The sequence below is a fragment of the Ipomoea triloba genome, chromosome 4 (assembly GCF_003576645.1).
Source record: "Ipomoea triloba cultivar NCNSP0323 chromosome 4, ASM357664v1".
Lineage (NCBI taxonomy): Eukaryota > Viridiplantae > Streptophyta > Magnoliopsida > Solanales > Convolvulaceae > Ipomoea > Ipomoea triloba.
Window position 1 is genome coordinate 34,488,519 of NC_044919.1, and position 20,704 is coordinate 34,509,222.

Here is a 20,704-nt window from a genome sequence, read left to right on the forward strand (position 1 = left end):
AGTTATGGACAATTTGAGTTAGTTTACCTCATTGCTGTTCTCTGCCCACTAACATTATAAGGTGATATTTACTTCGTGCACACTCTCAGACTAGTAATTGTGGATTTCCCGTTATCATAACCCTCCACGTTTCTGTATACACATTATGGTTCAACTAATTCTGAGACTTGAACTTAAAATTTTGCTTTAGAAAACTCAAGCTCATTCATGACACAAGTGAATAAATGTCACTTACTTTTGTTGGTTAGCTCTTCAAAGTTTGGTCCTTAAATTAACCTGAGGAGTTAAGTATGAACTACCCTGAAATTGATTCCCATATGGTCTTTGCTGTTGTGCATGTACAAATACTTAAAGCAGTAGTACTCTGAAGAAGGATAACTATTATTTCCATTCTGCATATTAATTGAAGGTAAGTGTTGCTAGAAAGTTGGTTACTAGAATAAATGTTCAACCGTTATTATTATTATTATGACACATTATATTTTCTCTGCCGGGTGCGGGTGACCATTACGGGTACCCACCACTTATCATCATCATCTATTTTTTTTTATATAATAATATTTAAATTACTTACATATAATAAAATAATAAAATTCATTAGTATACTAAAACATAAAATAATAGAAATATTTAAATATAATAACTAAAGAGTTAAATTTTAAAAATAAATTTAGTAGTTTAGATATAAAAATAGTAAACTACATACTATTACACACATATGGTGGGTCGGGTGGGATTCTATGTGAGTTTAGTACATAGAACCTGAATCCAACCCTATTCACAACAGTTGTACTTTTTTTTAAGACCCACCACTCGCTATCACCAAAAAAACCTGACCCATACGAGGTGGATATCCACGAGACTGATTGAAATTGACATCTCTAGTTGTAGGCAAACAAAGAAAATAAAAATTAACATTGTAAATACAATACATTTTTGGCATTATAGAATTCTAATAACCATAATATTTATAATGAAGGTAGACGGGTACCTGTGATACTTTAACACAAACAATCATTTTGAATGATATGATGAATCTTTTCCTATTAGTCGTTTTAGACAATTTGATGGACTTAATTTAATGTACCTTCAGATCAGATAGATGTTAGTCCCTTTAATGTTACTTTCTAAGTCTTAATACGTACTAATGCATATGAAGAACACTGTTTAGATCAAATTATTATAATAAATTGCTCTTGTTGCATACTTATATTCTTCTCTAAATTTATCTCATGCTAATATTCATCTTGTTGCATAAATCATTAGCTCTTTTTGTGCATTTAAATTTTGGTCAATATAATATTGTTGGCATCATTATTATGTCTATAAAGTTTACATGCCAAAAGCCAAATTGCCAACCATCAATCCCGGCCAATTAAGCATTCAATGAAGTCCAGTCTTCTATTCAATTTGTAGTTGCAAATCTTTACTACTATATGTACGTACCATATGTCCATATTCTATTGAATTTATTTGTACATTTCTTTAATTTAAAAACAAAATATAAAGATGGAATAGAACATTAAAAAAAAACACCCTATTGAATTTATTTGTACAATTGCATTTGGAGGTCTGTATGCTAGTTGAAACACCCTATAGTTTATTCTATCTACCAATCTCTTGGGCAATATAATAGTGGTAAGGGGTATTAACTTGGTCAGACTGTCAATTTGGTAACCACAAAGCTACAAATTTGACTCTCAACGGAACCGTATATACCTTCTTAGTTTGAGCCGGTATAGACTAATTTATCTTCTTTTGATTCTTTGTCGGTTAGGTTACAAGGCGGGATTTACTCATGCATAAATTTCGCTGGTTACTAAAGGAGGTGGTAAGAATTCATTAAGTCTGCAATAACATTTTTCTGGCAGGGAATTCAATCCCTCTGTTTTCTATACCTATTATCATTATTCAGTTCCTAACTGATATAGTTTAAATTAATTAAAGCCTTATTTCTCACCATACACGCACCAAACTCTCTACCTAAATCCTAATGCTACTCTACACTACTGCAAAATCTCTGCTACTTTATCACACAATAATTAATTCCGAATTAACTATCCCCCTTTTTTCATCATTATTTCTCTCTCCATCTCCCTATATAAACCCCTAGCAACCATGCAACTCCTCCACCACCTCAAACTTCTCCTTTCTCACCTTAAACAAAGGAAAAATTATTCTCCTTACAATTCAGATAAGTATTTGTCATAATTTAAGGTAAATATGTTTTTTTTTTATAGTTATATAAATATCTTGATATCGCAGTGAGACTTTTCTTCACATATCATTATTGTTAGTATTAATTTGTAGGTTGGCCGTTGACTAGAATATAATTTGAATTACTTTCGGTTGGTTTATAAATAGACTTGAGGGAATTAATTAGAAGCCAAAGAGAAAAGAGGCCGGGAAAGATGAACTACATGAAAGAGGGTCCAAAGCTAGATTTGAAGCTCAACTTATCGCCGCCGCGAGCCACCTCTCCACACTCGCCGCTAAGATCCATGGAGATGTCACCGCCGAGCTCATGCGTTTCCCGGGAGGAGAGCCCGGCGGAAGACGGCGGCGCCGGGGAGGCGACTTCAATGATGATGCTGGTTGGGTGCCCTAGATGCCTAATGTATGTTATGCTGGCGCAAGTGGATCCGAAATGCCCCAAATGCAAAAGCACCGTCTTGCTTGATTTCTTCCATGAAGAAAGGGCCAAGAACTCTAAGAAGTCACCATGAACGAACAACCTTCAATTCTCATCAGCTCCCTCATTTTCATTATATTTTTATCAATTGTTTTCTGATATGATCTGATCTTCTTCTGTTGTTTCTATCTCTGATGATCTCTTATTATTAGTTTGTTGCTAATAAATTTACAGGTTTTGGAGTTGTATTATTCTTTAGATATTTAATTTTTTTTTTTTGGGGAGTATGTAATGTCTTGATAATATGCATGCAGCTGCTATTAATATTAGCAGCTCTTAGTTGCTGTCATTACTAAATGCAATCAAACTTTGCTGCAACCACCTTCCTCATTACTTTCATTAATTTCAATTTTCAATGCATTAGGTGTCTATCAAGCTTTCTTGAAAGATAATACCCTTAAACCAAGTAGTTTGAGATCACACACTTGGTAAGCAGATTATTAATACAGTTGCAGGATTGAGAGTTGTTTAAAAAAAAAAAAACAGATTGAGAGTTAAATAAGTAGGAAATTGAAGTCCCGAAAGAATTGACAGAGTGGTTGGTGCATGCTTTTCTTATTAGAAGTTCGATTCTTATCAACACTTTCTCGATTGAATATTGGAGTTTATCCAATGCATGCTTTATTCAAATAGTAATTACGGTTTCCTACATCATCCAAAAGAAATTTTTTTTTAAAAAAGGGATTGCTTTAGTTTTCAACTAGGTGAAGTTGAAGCAATAAGCTACGATGGAATTAATTAAATAAACTCATTTTTTCAAAGTGTTAATTAATTTCAATTAATGTTGCTACCAAATATAAGCTTGATGACGCATATGCATATGCATACTTGCAGGCAAAACTTCAAGGTTTCAATTTTATTGCCCTAAAATCATTTATTATTTTGATCACAAGTCAAATTCAAACCCTTAAAGGAAGGGGAGAATTTAAGATTGTTATTAAACCACGTACTTTGTAAACTTTAAGACTCAGTTTTTGTAATGTTAAGATTCCATGCATCTTAGCTTCTCATTCACAACACGCTTCTGACTTGATTATTATAATTAGCCTATCAGCTAATAACCACTATTAGCTATTTGACTTGGTTAAAAAATCAATGTCTGTGTTTGGTTAATCAGTTTTTTATAACTCCAAAATGTTAAAATTAAAAAAAAAACTACTCAAAGCAACTTTTTCAATTAGTTTATTAAAAAAAAAAATTACATCAAACAACTATAAGCTAATATCTAATTTACCAAACACCTCTCTAAAATCAGCTAATTATACACTCTAATCCAATTAGCTGACAGCTATCAGCTAACCGTCATTTACCAAACAGGGCCAATATGAAATTTTATAACAAGTTGTATAAAATTTGGATGAATAAAATTGGCGCAAGAAACATATGCACAAATGGTGGGAATGAAGTCAAAAAGAATTAAGGGTAGAAACGTCTAAGGTTTGTGGCCATGGGAGGTTTATGCATCTTTGTCAGATGCAGGCTTAATTATAAGAAAGGTGGTAGGCGAGCTAATATAATCAATCAGCAAAATGGTGTGAATTGCTGTTTTCGCATTCCCTACACAGTTAAGAGGTTCATATGGTTTAGTATTTGTCAATTATATTGGTTAAATAAGGACGGGTGACTTGGTAGACAATTTTAGTCATGCTCAATTAATGATTTATTTGAATTGTCTTATCTTCTTTGTTTCATTGAATCAAGTTAATCAACAATAAGAACGTCTATGATCATGTAATACCTTGAATTTTTAGAAACACAAACGAGAATGACAAAAAAAATTTTGGGGGGAGAGGGGGTGGGGGGGGGGGGGTTATAAAAAGCATGTTTTGGTTCAAATATGAAAATTATGCATTAGAAATTTGCATTGACATAAATGAGAAATCTCTCACTTAAGACTTTTTTTAATAGTAAGGTTTGGGTCTGATCCAGTCACTAACATTGGAAGTTTGAATTTAGAATATGCTTTTTANAAAAAAAAAATTGGGGGGGGGGGGGGGGGGGGGGGGGGGGGGTTATAAAAAGCATGTTTTGGTTCAAATATGAAAATTATGCATTAGAAATTTGCATTGACATAAATGAGAAATCTCTCACTTAAGACTTTTTTTAATAGTAAGGTTTGGGTCTGATCCAGTCACTAACATTGGAAGTTTGAATTTAGAATATGCTTTTTATTCTTAGAAGTGTAGAGTTTGGTGTTGAATCTCAAAGCTATATTTACTTGATTTACCTCCTTATAGTCTTGGAGTGAGTTCATTTAATCTATAAAAAAAAAATCCACCTAGATTATTGGTTGGGTAATTTTTATTTATTTTTTTCTTTTTGAAACTTTCATCCACCCAGATGGGCAATATTATAAAATTGTATTCATACACGCAACAGAAGCATCAAAATTATTTTCGTGATTTTACGTTAAGAGGGATTGAATAATATTACTCTTGAAGTATGCTTTAACACAATCAAATCCTAGAACCATACAAATGCATGGTCTCTAGACCGTCCATCAGCCGGACACAATACAAATGCTCAGAAATCCCAAAAATTTTATGTGAAAGTGTTTTTTTTTCTTTTTGACCAAAAATCTCATGCTCAAGAATAGAGCAAGACTATTTATCAATAGTTATACTATGGACACAGGCAGGGTCGTATCTGAGCATGTCTAACATGTGCAATTGCACACCCCCAATTTTTCGGGGCCCCATATTTAAAAACAAATTATATGTATATATAGTTTACAAAAATTTAGGCTAAATATATATGAAGATTGGACCAATTTGTGACAAGATGAAATTAAGCCCAACTAACAATTACTTTAAAAAGTATATATATATATATATATATATATATATATATATATATATATATATATGAAATTGTGACAAGATGAAAATTCCCAATTAACAATTCGGTAATTTCATAGATCGCAGACCGCAAATCAACTGATCCTTCAGCTCTTCTTTATCACACAAACTCTCAAGTCTCAAGTTATTCAATTCTCTTAACTGGTAATTAAAATTACGTATTTTTCATAATTTTTGTTTATTGTTTTAAGAATTTATTTGTTGATTAATTATTTATTCATAGAGTTTCTAAATAAATTTTTTTTTCCTTAAGCTTTTATAAGTATTCTTCTAGAAAAAAAAAAAAAATATATATATATATATATATATATATATATATATATATATATATATATGAGTCTGAGAAGCGTAAAAAGAAAAGAAGAATTGAACAACTAACTCAATCTCAGAAGGAGCTCTTGAAAAATTCATTACAAAACAAACTCAAATAGATGAGAAAAAGACGATGCCAAGGAAAAATTGTTAGATGCAATCTTAATACAACTTTTTGATATAACTTTTTAAACAACTATTATTTATATATAGAAATTTCACAAAAAAAAAAAAAAGGTCCAAATTAAGATATAACACAGGGCCCCAATTTTTATTGGAACGGCCCTGGACACAGGTATTCAGATCAGACACCTGTCTCACAAGCGTGTAGTCGCCTATGTCCATAAACAGCTAGGAAGACAGGCGTACTGACGCACGTGTGCTCGCTAGATTTCCAGCTTCCTTGTTTTGTTGTGGCGCTAGTTCCTCCCAAGCACTCGAAAATGCATTGAATCTCATCCAATGTGTCATTTTGCTCCAAAAACACAACTAGAAACACTCCCAGTTCTTTAAATCATTGTTGTCATGATGGGATGTACCTAAGAACAATAATCACACAAATAAGTCTCAATGTATATGTGTTTTGGGGCATTTCATGCTCAAGATAGGCTAATTAAAGGGGTGATTGAAAATATGGTCAACATAGCACTTATCGACACTTCGTGGTCTGTCTAACCAACTAATAATAAAAATAATAAAGATGGATAAGTATGTTTGTAAAAATTAGGGTCGGTTTTTGACTTGTGTATAGTGACAAACAACACAGGATTAGACCTCAATTTTTGAGGGTCTAATATCAATTTTTGACCTAGCTGCTTAAAAAAAATGCAATTAAGATCACATTCCTTTACGCCTCTTTCTATCTTACCTAAACTCATCAGTTAGTTTTTTTTTTTTTTTTTTTTTTTTTTTTTTTTTCAAATCACGCAGCAGTCATCACCATTGAAGAGGGCAATATTCTTCCTTTCCTCCATTAAATTTATAACATTCCTCTAAATTTCTTTGATTACCAGAATTGCAATTCAATTTTCACTTTACACTCGTAATTAATTGAGCATTATTAATATACTTTTGGTATGATCATTTATTTACAAAGATAGAGCCATAAAAATCCAAAGACGGCCCTACTCTCGTATATGTTACGAAAGAGTCTAATCATCTCTATAATTTGTAAATTGTATTTCATTTTGAATATTACATAGGTGATATTGATGAATATGCCCATTTGAGAGGGCGTTTGGAGCACTCTTCTACTTCACACATCAACAAAAGGTCACTTGGTTATATTGCATTTGGTGTGGTTGGACCGATTGCCCCAAACACATCACAATGGTTGCGCACAAGTAATTTTCCACTAGACCCTTTTCAGGTTTAGTATAAATGATTGGAGGCGTTTGGATAAATTTTCTCAAAAACATCCTTGTTAACATTAGTTAAACAAATATTTGACTACTAAATATTTTTATTCTTGTGGGGACAACTATGATCATGGTAGTTGCGATTAAGTAGGCGCGAGTATCAATGTTTAAGCCCACGATAAATATATGAATAGCCCAAACAAGAAATTCAAAAACACCTAGCCTATACTCATCATGACATAAATCATGCCTAGATACATACCCAAAAAAACCGGCTTTTTTTTTTTTCGAAAATAGTAAAAACGATGTGACTTATGATACCAAATCCAGACAGAATGAAAGAATCATTTTTCCGTAAAACAAGGTATTTTTTCCGTAAAACAAGGTATTAAAATTAGGTGAAAAGATGTTACGTTACCGTAAAAAAAGAATGAAAAATTGCATTTTATAAATTTTTATGATTAATTGTCATAATCTCATTTTCTATTTTGAACCAGATCATACCAAATTATAAATTTTCATAATAATTATAATTTTAGTCATAAATTTTATTCTAAATGGAGTAATATGAAATATATTTTAAAGATTACAATATTTAAGTATATTTAAAAAAAATATTTATAAAATCCTCTATATTGTTTATATTTATAATTTCCTCCTGTATTTGGTATCCAACATTAACCTTTTATATTTAAGGACTATATCTTGAAACAAAGAGATCATTGTCGGTCCCGTCGAGTGGGTCTCCTTGCTGCTGCGGTTTCTCGGAAACATTAAGGTCTGATCTTTACGGCTTTAATCTCTCTAACCGGAAATGACACTCGGTGCCGGAGGATCTAGCGTAGTCGGTAAATTATAACATCAATTCTTTATATATATAATTTTTTTCAAACGTTTTTGGAGTATATTAGGTGTTTGATTAAACTGTTCAGTCTTAATCGTATATCTATGGATCTTTCATGTGAATTACCAATTGGGTACTTGAAACTCATTCTAGTTCCTGTCTTGCTGCCGTTATTTCTTGATTTGCTCTAGTTTTGGAACCTCAGCATAGCCTTGGGGACTTAGGGTTTTGTGTGATTCATTCTACTTTTGCAGTTATTTCTTGATGTGCTCTAGTTTTGGAACCGCAGCATAGCCTTGGGGACTTAGGGTTTTGTGTGATTCATTCTACTTTACTTTGGGTTCCTTTTTTTTTTTTTTTAATTGATTTCTGTGTTCATTGTTTGGTTCACTTCTTTACTGATCAATGGTTATGTGGTAGGAACTTGGTGGATATGTCATAATCTGATATGCATGTTTTCTTGTCTTGGTGGGAGATTGGTGTGGTGTCTGGTACTCTGGATTACATTCCTGAATTTATTGATTGTGTGGATGAGGCCACACCCAATATTGTTTAGATGGTTTTATGTTGAAAATTTGATTTTTTTAAAGTAACTTGTTTGTTTATTATTTAATTTTAAAAAAATACTGTATTCTTCTTGAAACAATGTATTATGATGGCTGATGAGGCAAAATGTATGGTCACTTTTGTTTTGTTAAGTACACTATGTAAAGCCTTTGTTGTGTGTGTGTGTTGAGGAGGACAGGGGGGGGGGGGATGTGATGGTTAGATCTAATTTCATTAATTCATTATGATGTGGATGGATATAACTAGATAAGGGAGTTTCCAGAGAATTCTGGAATACTGGCTGGGTGTTGCAAGAAATCAAATAAGCTGCATGCTTAATGGCTCCCTAAGCTACCAAAAATTTTCCATGTGTTGTACTTGTCCCTGTTGTACAAATAAATGGGATTTATTGTCATTGCCTGCTCCTCTAGTGATTCCTGAATGTTGTACTTTTCCATGTGTTTGAGTTGAGAAGTTGCATGGCTGCTAGGGGTCTGTATGTTGAGTTGGAGAGAGAAATTATATAAGATGATATTTAATTCAGGAATAATTGTGTGATTAACCGGAGAGGATGGATTATATAGAGTAACATTTGGGTAGAGACTTTGGTGTATGGTGAAAAGGCCAGAGAGGCTTTAAACTAAAGTTTGGAAGTTAAAATAGGTATAGAAGATGAGGGATTAAATTCCTTGCCAGAAAAGTGTAATTACAGAACAGACGATTGTGAAATTGAGTCCAAGAAGATTCCTTCATTTATTGATTACATAATGAATTGTTGCCTAAAAGAGTAAAAGGATACTTATTTATGTTGATAGATTTCAATTTGTGGCTCGTTCTTAGTCGGCATTAGTTAATATGTTTACTACAAATCTACAATGATCATTGGTTAAGCTAAGTCATCTATTCAGCTAATAGGAAGTATGATGTGGACCTTTTTTTCTTCAATATGACATTTTACTGCTATCTAAAATTAGTTAGCTCTGCTGCTCAATTTCTCATAGAATCTTTCCTCGTCAAACAATGTAAGCCATCTATTCAAGTGATAAGAGTAGGATGTGAGCCTTTTTCTTCTTCAAATCGATATTCCATGGCTATCTAAACTAGTTAGTTCTGCTAAACTATTTGTGGTACAATCTTCTCCATCTACACAACTGATATGACTTAGCTTGTTCATAAGGTTGTCTGATTTGGTCTTCAGAGCCTTGTACGGTTAATATGCTGGGCCGTATTAGTATCTAGATATCACAGTTGTTGATGCAAGTTGGATTTGAACCTAAACTTGCTCTGCATTGGATGCCAACCTGGATTATCAATTATGCTTCTTCTTCTTCTTTTCAGTAGCATTCAACTTTTGGTGTTTTTGCAACTATATGAGCTTATCATTGCATTTAGAACTTCTTTGAGGCATGAAACAGATGTTGCTGTGTATACTTTGCCATTTCTAATTGTTTCTCTATGTTAGGAAGAAAAGCCTTGTCTGAAGCTTGACTTTTCAGCTTGCTCTAAGATTCTCTTGAACTATTCATGCACCATGATCTGTTGTGTATTTGCAGTTCCTAGGAATTTTAGGTTGCTTGAGGAGCTTGAACGTGGAGAGAAAGGTATTGGGGATGGGTCTGTTAGCTATGGAATGGATGATGCTGATGATCTTTACATGCGTTCTTGGACGGGCACCATAATTGGTCCACACAATGTAAGTTTGTTTATTACTTTACTTAAATCAATATTAACATTTATTTTTTAACTCTTTCAAATTTTTAGGTTTTATATGATAGGTTTCAAGAAAATAAAAAATTCACAAAGAACTTGTGTGATACTGTCTCATGTGAAATGAATCTCAAATATGTGATGCTTTTTAGCAAAAATATAATACTTCCGTATGAGTTAGCAAGTATTGCATTTTTACTGAAAAGGATTACTTGTTCCACGATGAGTATACTTGTTGACTCATAAAAAAGTATTACATTTTCGCTAAAAAGTGTTCCACATCTCATGTGAGATGGTCTCACTTAAGACCAACAATAAGAGATTTCTTCTACTTAAACCCATTATGATTACCAAGTATTTGATTCCGATTACCATTTTGATTCCAATGTTTGAACCAAACGCCCCCTAAGATATATTGTGTACTAAATAAGAAGTCTTTATTTTATCTTTCAATTGGTCAAGAGAAATGTTTGTGTTAACTCGTTCTTTCCAATTCTATTCAATAAAACTTGGTACCATTCATCTGTCTAAGGAAATAAATATAATGCCTTATTTCATGCTCTGTATTTGCCTTTTATGAATACTTTAGGAGCTCAGACCTTGATTTCTGGTATACTTTGTTGGTAGATATTTATTATGTGTATTTTAATATTCTTTTACAGTCTGTACATGAGGGCCGTATTTATCAATTGAAGCTGTTCTGTGACAAAGATTATCCAGATAAGCCTCCGAGTGTTCGTTTCCATTCGTGCATCCACATGACCTGTGTCAACGCTGAGACTGGAGTGGTAACAATAACATTTCTTGTTCATGTGTTCTTAATTTCATTCACTTTGCAATTAAGATTTAATGGTGACCACCCGTTGTGACAGGTTGAAGCGAAGAAGTTTAGTATGCTGTCAAATTGGCAGCGGGAGTACACGATGGAAGACATCCTGACTCAGCTGCGAAAAGAAATGGTTGCATCTTGCAACCGAAAGCTCACTCAACCCCCAGAAGGTACCTTTTTCTGATACCCTAAGCTGCAAGGAGGACGGGACCTATATTATCAGATAACGCTGGATATGTTGACTGTATTTCTGAAATGTCCATAAATAGTTGCAAGCAAATTTATGTCGTAATGAATGTTACACCCCGCAAACTTTACAATATCTTTCTTTCCATATGCTTGTTCTGTGTTGTGTTGTTCTAATTCCTTTGGATATTCAGTGTTAAAGGAGATTGCCATTACAACTATGTTGTGCTTCATATTACCTTCTCATACATATTCTGCATTCTAGTATTTTTTATTTTTTTTTAGTACTATTGACCCTGTTACATATATGGTCTGTCTATATATACTTTCATAACCTACTGAAGCCTAACAAGTCAATATCGCCCCTACTGAGGCTTGAACTTATGACTTTTCATTTGGGAGAGTCACTTGACCACAAAGTCTTTGACGCATTCTAGTATCTGTTACTTTATCTTTCCTCTTTTCTTGGACATGTTAAGAGTGTAAAAGTAGTAGTCAAAGGTTGACCAGGAGTCAAACATAGAACAGTGCAGTCAAACATTTTAGCTGTAGATGCCATGTTGTGTTGTGTACTAAGAAGCAACATACATTTGACCAAGCCAAGGGTAGACTTGCCATTCTTCCATCCTTACTTGTTTTGCCACGTGTTCAAAGTTAGACTATAAGACGGCCATGATAATGACCTTTTAACAACTAAATACAAATATTTAAAATCTTTGGCTAATTGTAAATTTAAAAAGGATTGTTGTGATAAACATGTGAAATGCGGGCCCTTAGAAACCATTGTTTATATGGTATTAACAAAGGTGGTTAAGAATGGGACTTGAATTATAAGGTTTCTACTTATAGAAGCACTTTTAGAACATATGTGTTATTTGTCCTCTAGATGATGATGACGTAAATATAGTAATATTCCAAACAAAATATTTTTAAAAAAAATCATTTTGTTTACTAAACAATGTTTTGTTTAGCATGCTTGTATTTTAAAATATTCGTCATTAAATGTATTGTTGTATGTATACACCAATCTATATTTATATAGATGTAGAGATTATATCAAACGAGAACAATGGAAATAACATAAGAAAAATGTTATTTCTTTTCTTCTTCTAGAATTTGCTTTTTAATATGGCAATAAAAGTTTTTATATTCATTGACTAGCTATATATTACATTCGGCAAAGCTATAAGAATATTACTTGTCTAGATAATCAAATGAGGATGTTGAAATGAAGTGATGATATTAATAGAGTCTGAGGTATGAAATGAAAGTTTTAGGACTTAAAACATGATTCCCATTTCCCACCCCCTCTCCCCCCTTTTGGTCATGAAAAACGAAGGTAATGAATCTAAAAGAAGTGAGACAAAGATATGGGAGGTGGGGAAACTCCGTACGAGTTGATTGGACAGTTTTAGTAATCATATAAAGTTTCAACTTTGACTCGTTGTGAGAGCAGTTTATTAATTTTTTTGGTTTGACATGATCAACTATGTACAAGTTTGACTCTCTATGAGGACGGTTTGTTGACCTTCATGATTTGATATGGTCAATTATGAACAAATTATGATACTTTACCTCCTTGTGATCCTTTACAGATTAGGGTCATAAAACGAGTTTCATCCAAAACGCACATGCGGGTAGTGGTTATAGGTAAGGACTAAGGAGTATTGACCACAAGAATCAGTCAAATTGAACAACAAAATAATTAGATTTTTGTTAAACATAAACTCCAAGTCAGAATGTACTCAAAAAAAAAAAAAAAAAAGAAAGAAAGAAAGAAAAAAACTCCAAGTCAGAATAGACGTGGTCTTAAAACGGCTATTATTTTGACCTTTTAACAAACTAAATATAGTTTGTTTGGCTAATTGTTTCAGTATGTATATTTTAAGATCAATTTATATTTCCCTCATATGTGCCTAAAATTAGTAAAATAGTAAGTAATTGTATTTTAAGAAAACATTTCCAAATAATTTATAAATCTTATTAGGAGTTAATTTTAATTTTAGTCGTCAACTGTGATAGTATTTTTACATTTAATATTATCTTTTTAATTTGACAATATTGCATATTTGACTTCAATTCTTTTGCTAGATCCATTCCTACCGTTTTCAACTCCTTTGACATGTTTAGTCCACCACTAAGAGTGAATCTGACTAAAAATTGAAGTTAACGATAAAATGTAGGCAAATTAAAAAGATGGGACTAAGGATCTATTTTACAACTTGGAAAATAATTTCTGAAAATTATTTTAGGAATTTTTTAAATATTTGACTATCAACGAAAAATACACATTCTAATGAATAAAAAAATTGACTCATTTTGTCGAAAAATATCTTTCTAATTCATATCTTATACCCAATCCTCTCTCTCCATTTGAGTGGGGTCAAATGGATGAGTTAGCTTGCCATCTATCTAGTTATTATTTGTATTGAATTTGGCTAGTTCGGTTTAAATATGAGTCTGACCGAGTTATACCAAACAATAGAACTCTTGGTTTGATGTGGTCGGGTTCATAGTCCAAAAGATTACAAAATATTTGAGTTTTTTCTTTAATTTCTTAGTTTAGACTTATTACATTTATTAATGACTCGATTAAAATATGAAATAGATCGTGCTAGACCAAATAATAAAAATACTGGCCTGACCAACAACGCAATAAAAAAACTGTATTTTTTCAATTTCTTTAGTTCATAATTATTACACAGGTGATATGTGAAAAAAAAAAAAATCTTAAGCATGACACATACAACACAAGGATGTTGTAACACGAGGTTTTAATGCAGTTCGGAAAATCTAAATCTACGACTCTAAATTCACCATAAACATTTAAAGTACAGAGTTTAGAAAATCTAAATCTACGACTCTAAATTCACCATAAACACAATTTAAAGTACAGAGTTTAGAATCAATGATTACACAATAGAATTGATCTCGATCTCCTATCTTCCTATTGCAACTTAACTCTCGTACTATTTCCTAGAGGAATTTAGAACAATATAAGAATCACTTATACTTAACTCTCAGTTATCTCAAACCTCAAAGAATTGCTTAGGGAATTCATGTCCTCTTCTCTTGGTTTGGAGGTCTTTATATAGCTTCTGAGTCAGGTTGCGGGGAATGGTTTGACATTCCTCCATCTTTTCTTTTCTTGTTGACATTCTTGTTCGTGATTTAATGAATTAATCTTTTATTCTCAAAAAATATAGCTTCTAGATCGGCTTCATTTTCTTTAACCCTTATGGCATTGTGAATTCCTATTTTGATTTGGATTTGTACTTTTGATTCCCACTGGGTTTTATGACTTCTTTCCCTTTTCGAGTAGTGTTAGTTGGGATTTTATTTATTTTTGCCACAAATTTTGGACAACTGCTTTGAGTCAACAGTATGAAATTGTATGGTTTGAATAGGATGTTTACACAGTTGTTCCCTTTTTAGTCATGAAAAACGAAGTTAATGAGATCCAGAAAATTGACAAAGATATGAGATGCTGACACAAAATGGCATCATACAGCCTAGCTAGGATTTGAAGAAAAGTCTGTGGATGAACTTGGTCTAAATTAAACTCTAAGGAGTAGCACAAGGTTGACCACAAAATCAATCAAATTGATCAACAAAATAATTGAATTTATTTTTAAAAAAATGGTGGGATTTCAAGGTGAGACCAACCTAGAAAATAATGAAGTGATAAGTGATAATGACTTAAATTAACAGGAAATGCAGCACTGCCTATTATTCATGGAGTGTAGTAATAACTAAGCAACAATAATAATAATACTTCTTTGACTCAGTCACCTGCCAAAAAATATCATAACCTACGCAATTAATTAATTATAGTTGCCCATAAACTTGTGGTCAAATGACATGTAGTGATTTTCTTAAATGGAAGGTCACGGGATTGGGTCTTAGTGGAGGCAGTATTGACTCTTTATGCTTCAACAAGTTGAGTATAGATGAATAGAAATGTAATAGAGTCAGGTATTTGAAAGTATGTACATGATTTAGTCCATACAATAATTTGCTCTCTCCTATATGGATCTGAAAAAACTAAGTAAAAATACATACTAATGAGCGAGGTTGCTCTAATGTTTTCTGTAAGTCTTTTTTTCTTTGAAATACTTATGATTCTTTACAATGTAATATTATGTATCTGTTTTATAGTTTTTCAAACATTTTCAACCTAAAAAAATCAAAACTCTCATTACCCGTGTTCAAACGAACCTATGACTACATATTTGAAATGTTAACTGAAATGTCATCACATTACAAAGTAGTTAGCGGGGCGATAAGAAGTTAGTTGCACGTGTATGGGCTTAGGCGGCAATGCAAGCAGAATATATATAATGGCTGTCTATTTCTGGAAACAACAAACTAACAAGTAACAATGCAAAATGGAGCGAATTAAAGCCCACGGTTTCAACAGGAGGATATGATGTTCATCACGTCGCTACCTATTTCCAACCACAAACCTAATCCTTGCAAATTGAAAATCACTCTCACACCTCGTCACCATCCATAAAAAATATGAAATTTATGAGCAATCACAGCCAAATTGATCAGACTATTAATTTGATAACCACAAAGTTATAAATTCGATTCCTAACGAGAGTGACTTATTAATTTTTTTGATTTTAACCGATTAACTTAGACTTGCTTATCTCATTGTAATCTTTTGTCGACTAGAATTACAACGTGAGGTTTATCTAGTACACACACTTGAGTAATGATTGTGAATTTTGTGTTGATTATGAGTTTAGAGATGTATACAAAATTAATACTAATTTCAGTTTATCAACCATACATAGTAACACTTTCAATTTGGAGAATTGTAAAGTTAAAGATGAACTTTTATAAAGATGCGCCTAATTTTTTTTAAAGCCCGAATTTATTCCTTTTTAACATATTTAAGCAAAGGCAACACTAAGCATTTTCGTCGGCATAATCGAAAGCACAAAACTGTACTGTAAAACACATGCGACTTGCAAATTAAATCAAAAGAAATGATTTTATCACATGTAATAAGCATGGATTCCTGGAAGCCGACTTCATTCGTAGGACCCACTCACCCTCATTTCTCACCCCGTGTATTTTTTATCTTTTTGAGCAATTATTTGCACGCTCAATTAAACGGCGTACATTTTGTAATTTTTTAACGAGTCAACCCACCGAAACGCGTTGAACTTAGACATACCCGTCTTTCCCTTCCACTTTCCTTTTTTTTCTATAGTACACAGTTTAACATAACATTACAGATTGGATAGATACACTCCCCCACTTGCCTTTTTTTCTTTTATTTTTTTAAAGTAATTTCCTCCGCTTCCAAGCAATGTCCATATATCCTTTACGTCTTATCCCGACAATTTACATATATAAAAGCACCCACTTCACACCTCTTCATCCCCATCCATATTCATCTGTGTTCTTTGATCTGATAGCTTAAATTAAAGGATCTGCAAGTTTCAGTTTTTGTTTGTGTGGTTTTTTTAAGGTTTAAGGTTATGGGTTTACAAGAAGATGTTTTGGATGCAAATCCCATTAAGATTAGGGAAGTTTGGGCGGACAACCTGGAATCGGAGTTCCAACTCATCAGCTACCTCATCGACGACTATCCCTACATCTCCATGGATACGGAGTTTCCTGGGGTGGTGTTCAAGCCGGAGAGTCGCCGGCGAGGGCCTTTGTCGGCTCCCGATCGCTCTGCCGATTCTTACAGGTTGCTCAAGTCAAACGTGGACGCTCTGAATCTGATTCAGCTCGGGTTGACTTTGTCGGACGCTAGCGGGAACCTCCCCGTGCTCGGATCTGACGGCCACCGCTTTATCTGGCAGTTCAACTTCGCCGATTTCGACGTGCAGCGTGACCTCTACGCGCCGGATTCCGTCGAGCTGCTCCGCCGTCAGGGAATTGACTTCGACAAGAACCGGGACTGCGGAATTGACTCGGCCCGGTTCGCCGAATTGATGATGTCTTCCGGCCTGGTCTGTAACGAGTCCGTCAGCTGGGTCACGTTCCACAGCGCGTATGACTTTGGCTACCTCATCAAGATCCTCACCCGCCGCTCCTTACCCGGAGATCTGGAAGACTTCTTGGAAATTCTCAAAATCTTCTTCGGGGACCGGGTTTATGATGTCAAGCATCTCATGAAATTCTGCCACAGCCTTTATGGCGGGCTAGACCGGTTGGCCAGCACGCTGGCTGTGGACCGGGTCGTCGGAAAATGCCATCAGGCCGGTTCAGATAGCTTGCTGACGTGGCACACATTCCAAAAAATGAGAGATGTATACTTCTTAAATGAAGGACCGGAAAAACATGCCGGAGTATTGTACGGACTAGAAGTTTTTTAGGCTAATTCTAATTGTTTTCAGTAAATAAAAATAAATTAATTCTTTTAGTTAAACATTTTTTGCCTCATTGATATAGATTCTACTAATTACCTCTCATTTTTTTTCCTTTAATTTTATTAAAAGATGAGAAAACATCAACACAATCAATCATGCCTCAAAAGACTCTTTAAATTTAAAAATTCTATACTATTCTCATGTAAAGTCGGACTGGGCGATCATCCAAGGCTCATACTTAAATATATATATATAAATTTGAATAGATTGAAGCCTTACCAACATGGGGATGTAGGAAGAAGATGCTATGGAAAAAAAAAAAGAAGAGTTATGAAAATTTATTTTGTAAATTGTTGCCTCAAATTTGTCTAAATTTCAAGAAGATCCTATGAGCAATGAAGATTTTATAAAAACAACAAAGTTCTTAGAAGATTAAGAATCATAAAATATTTTAAAAGATTTCATGTTATTTGTTATTCTCATTTTTTTTCGTACTTAAAACTCCTTATTACATAAATTTTTAAAATATTTATAATATCGTAGAACATAGTATAACACTAATATAATATTGTAATTTTAAAAATTACTAGAGAAAAGAAAAACATAAATTTCGATTTATAATATTCAGTATTACATAAGATATATATGAAGTAAAATAATAGAAAATGGGAAGAGGGAATGTATGTATGCGCTAAACTTGAAAATTCTGTCACGTAACAGCATTGCACCTGCCGGCAGCCGGGTCAACAAGATGGCCAACCGGCAATTAACAACTATATAATAATGTGTCATGTTCATTCGTTCCATTTTTTAAATTGAACCAAACATTATGCATTGCTGCGTGATGAGTGATGAGCTACAACGTTGACATCTCCGACGCATAACAGGTCCAACACAACTCTACCTTCTGGATACTTTCAATTTTGTACGCAATACGCATACGTTTTAAAATGTTTACTATAATATATACTCCGTAAATGTTTAACAACGAAACAGTACATCTTCAAAAAAAAACAACGAAACAGTACAAGGCCTTCTTCCATTGTATTTTATGGGCTCTAATGCTATGGGCCTCCATTGGTTATTTGTTGATGAGGGATTAGTATATGACGGCAAATTATAATTAACATGGACTAGGTCTATCATGGTCTAAAAATAATCTTCAGATTCTGAATCGGCAGTTAACTGTAAATATAAACAAATTGAAAGATATGTCACATGATAACTATAGATGCACAACTTAACTTGATAACAACTACATACACTTAAACTGTTAACAACATGTACATAATATGTTAACCGCAGACACATAATATCTGAACGAACATCTTATGTGTCTGCAATTAGCATATTCTGTACATGCATGCAGTTAGCAATTTATGTGTCTATAGTTATCATATTATGTGCTTGTAATTATCATGTTATGTGCCTTCAATTTGTTTACAGGTACATAAATTGTCAATTCCAAGTACATAATATGTTAAATACATGCATATAATTTTTAGACTAGGGTTCATAATGCAATATGAACCATGGTCAACAATATAACAATTTTTATATGACAGCAAATTTTACGGTATGGTGGACCATGCATCAAAACATATTCACAAAAATAATGTAGTTTATACATATAAATAATGAATCTTGATTTACTGAATATTAAATTACTATGTACATGGGGTGGGGTGTGCTGAATAAGTCTAGCTATGTTTTAAAAATAATGAACCTTATGCATATATATATATATATATATATATATATATATATATATATATAATATACTATATATATATATATATATATATATATATATATATATATATATATTATATATTATAACTATCAATTAAGTTGTTTTCATGTTGTTTTGTACGCATCCAAATAATGAACATTATGTTTAAAAATAATAATACCCTATTCATAAAAAATAATATACATTGCATATAGAAATAATACACCTTATACATAATTTACATAGCTGTGTAAACCATGATCCACCTAATAAACATTAGTATATGACCGATCCCACCTTTGAAATTTTAAAACATGTCTGCATGGATAACTCAATTAGTCATATGTAAAGTTTGGGAGAATAGATCAGGTCTTACCAACGGCAATAAGGGGACACTGTGCAAAGGTCTAACCGAATAATTAATGTAATTATTAAATCTCTAGTTTTTCACCATCAAACACAACTCACAATGATCAATTCCTCATTAAAAATAACTTAGATTTCAAGTTGCTCCATACCCAAAAACAAAGATTGAATCCCTCACCTTTAATAGTATAGCTTTACACATCAAAAGTAAAAGACAATGAGCGCAGCAAAGGGTTGAGTAAATTAAAGAAACAGGGACAAGTAACATGGCAAAGAATTGAAGAGCGAAATTGAGGTCTTTATCAGATGTTAAAGCTGACGAAAGTTACATTATACTATATTCTCCCATCCACTGCTATACAATTCAGCTAATTCCTAACATGGCACCAAAGCAAAACTGATACTCTTTTTCTATCATAAGCATAAAGCATTGATTCCCATGTGCACTCAACATCACCTTAACGTCTCTCAACAATTTCAATCAACATTTCTTATACATCACTAATTTTCATGCAATGCACTCAAATTTCCAGCCTCTAACCAAAAAAAAAAATTATTAAATACTTGTTACTTATACCGTTATACTTTAGATGTGATTTTTTTTTTAAATTTACAAAAAAATTCACAATCCTATTTGAATGTGCACTCTACATCGATTAAGTGGTTTTGTTACTTTAGCTGACGAAGAAGACCAACAGAGAGGCCAAAAGACAGCTCTTCATAGGAGCCAAATTTGAAACCAAGCTTCCATTCAATAAAACCGTGAAGTTTTTCTTTACACTTTAAACCTTATTGCTAATCTCAAAAAAAAAAAAAAAACCTTATTTGCCAATTGTGAACTCAATTATTGGCTAGTTTGTATAATCGACTAGGATAGCAAATTGATTCGTGGGCTCTCAAGTAGTGGCTAGGATAGCAAATTGATTCGTGTGCTCGAAA

At 32.9% G+C, this 20,704-nt stretch overlaps 2 protein-coding genes across 2 annotated transcripts; both read left to right on the forward strand.

Moving 5' to 3' along the window:
- The first annotated feature begins 7,910 nt into the window (after positions 1 to 7,910).
- On the forward strand, positions 7,911 to 11,570 carry LOC116017062 (ubiquitin-conjugating enzyme E2 variant 1C-like). Its single transcript, XM_031257578.1, has 4 exons — positions 7,911 to 8,068; positions 10,164 to 10,303; positions 10,980 to 11,105; positions 11,190 to 11,570. Exons 1-4 carry the CDS (start codon positions 8,035 to 8,037, stop codon positions 11,328 to 11,330), a joined length of 441 nt encoding a protein of 146 aa, XP_031113438.1. The 5' UTR covers positions 7,911 to 8,034; the 3' UTR covers positions 11,331 to 11,570.
- Positions 11,571 to 16,691: 5,121 nt separating this feature from the next.
- Positions 16,692 to 17,726, forward strand: LOC116014896 (probable CCR4-associated factor 1 homolog 9). The gene has a single exon (XM_031254855.1). The coding sequence runs from the start codon at positions 16,828 to 16,830 to the stop codon at positions 17,671 to 17,673; it is 846 nt and encodes a 281-aa protein (XP_031110715.1). The 5' UTR covers positions 16,692 to 16,827; the 3' UTR covers positions 17,674 to 17,726.
- Positions 17,727 to 20,704: the final 2,978 nt, after the last annotated feature.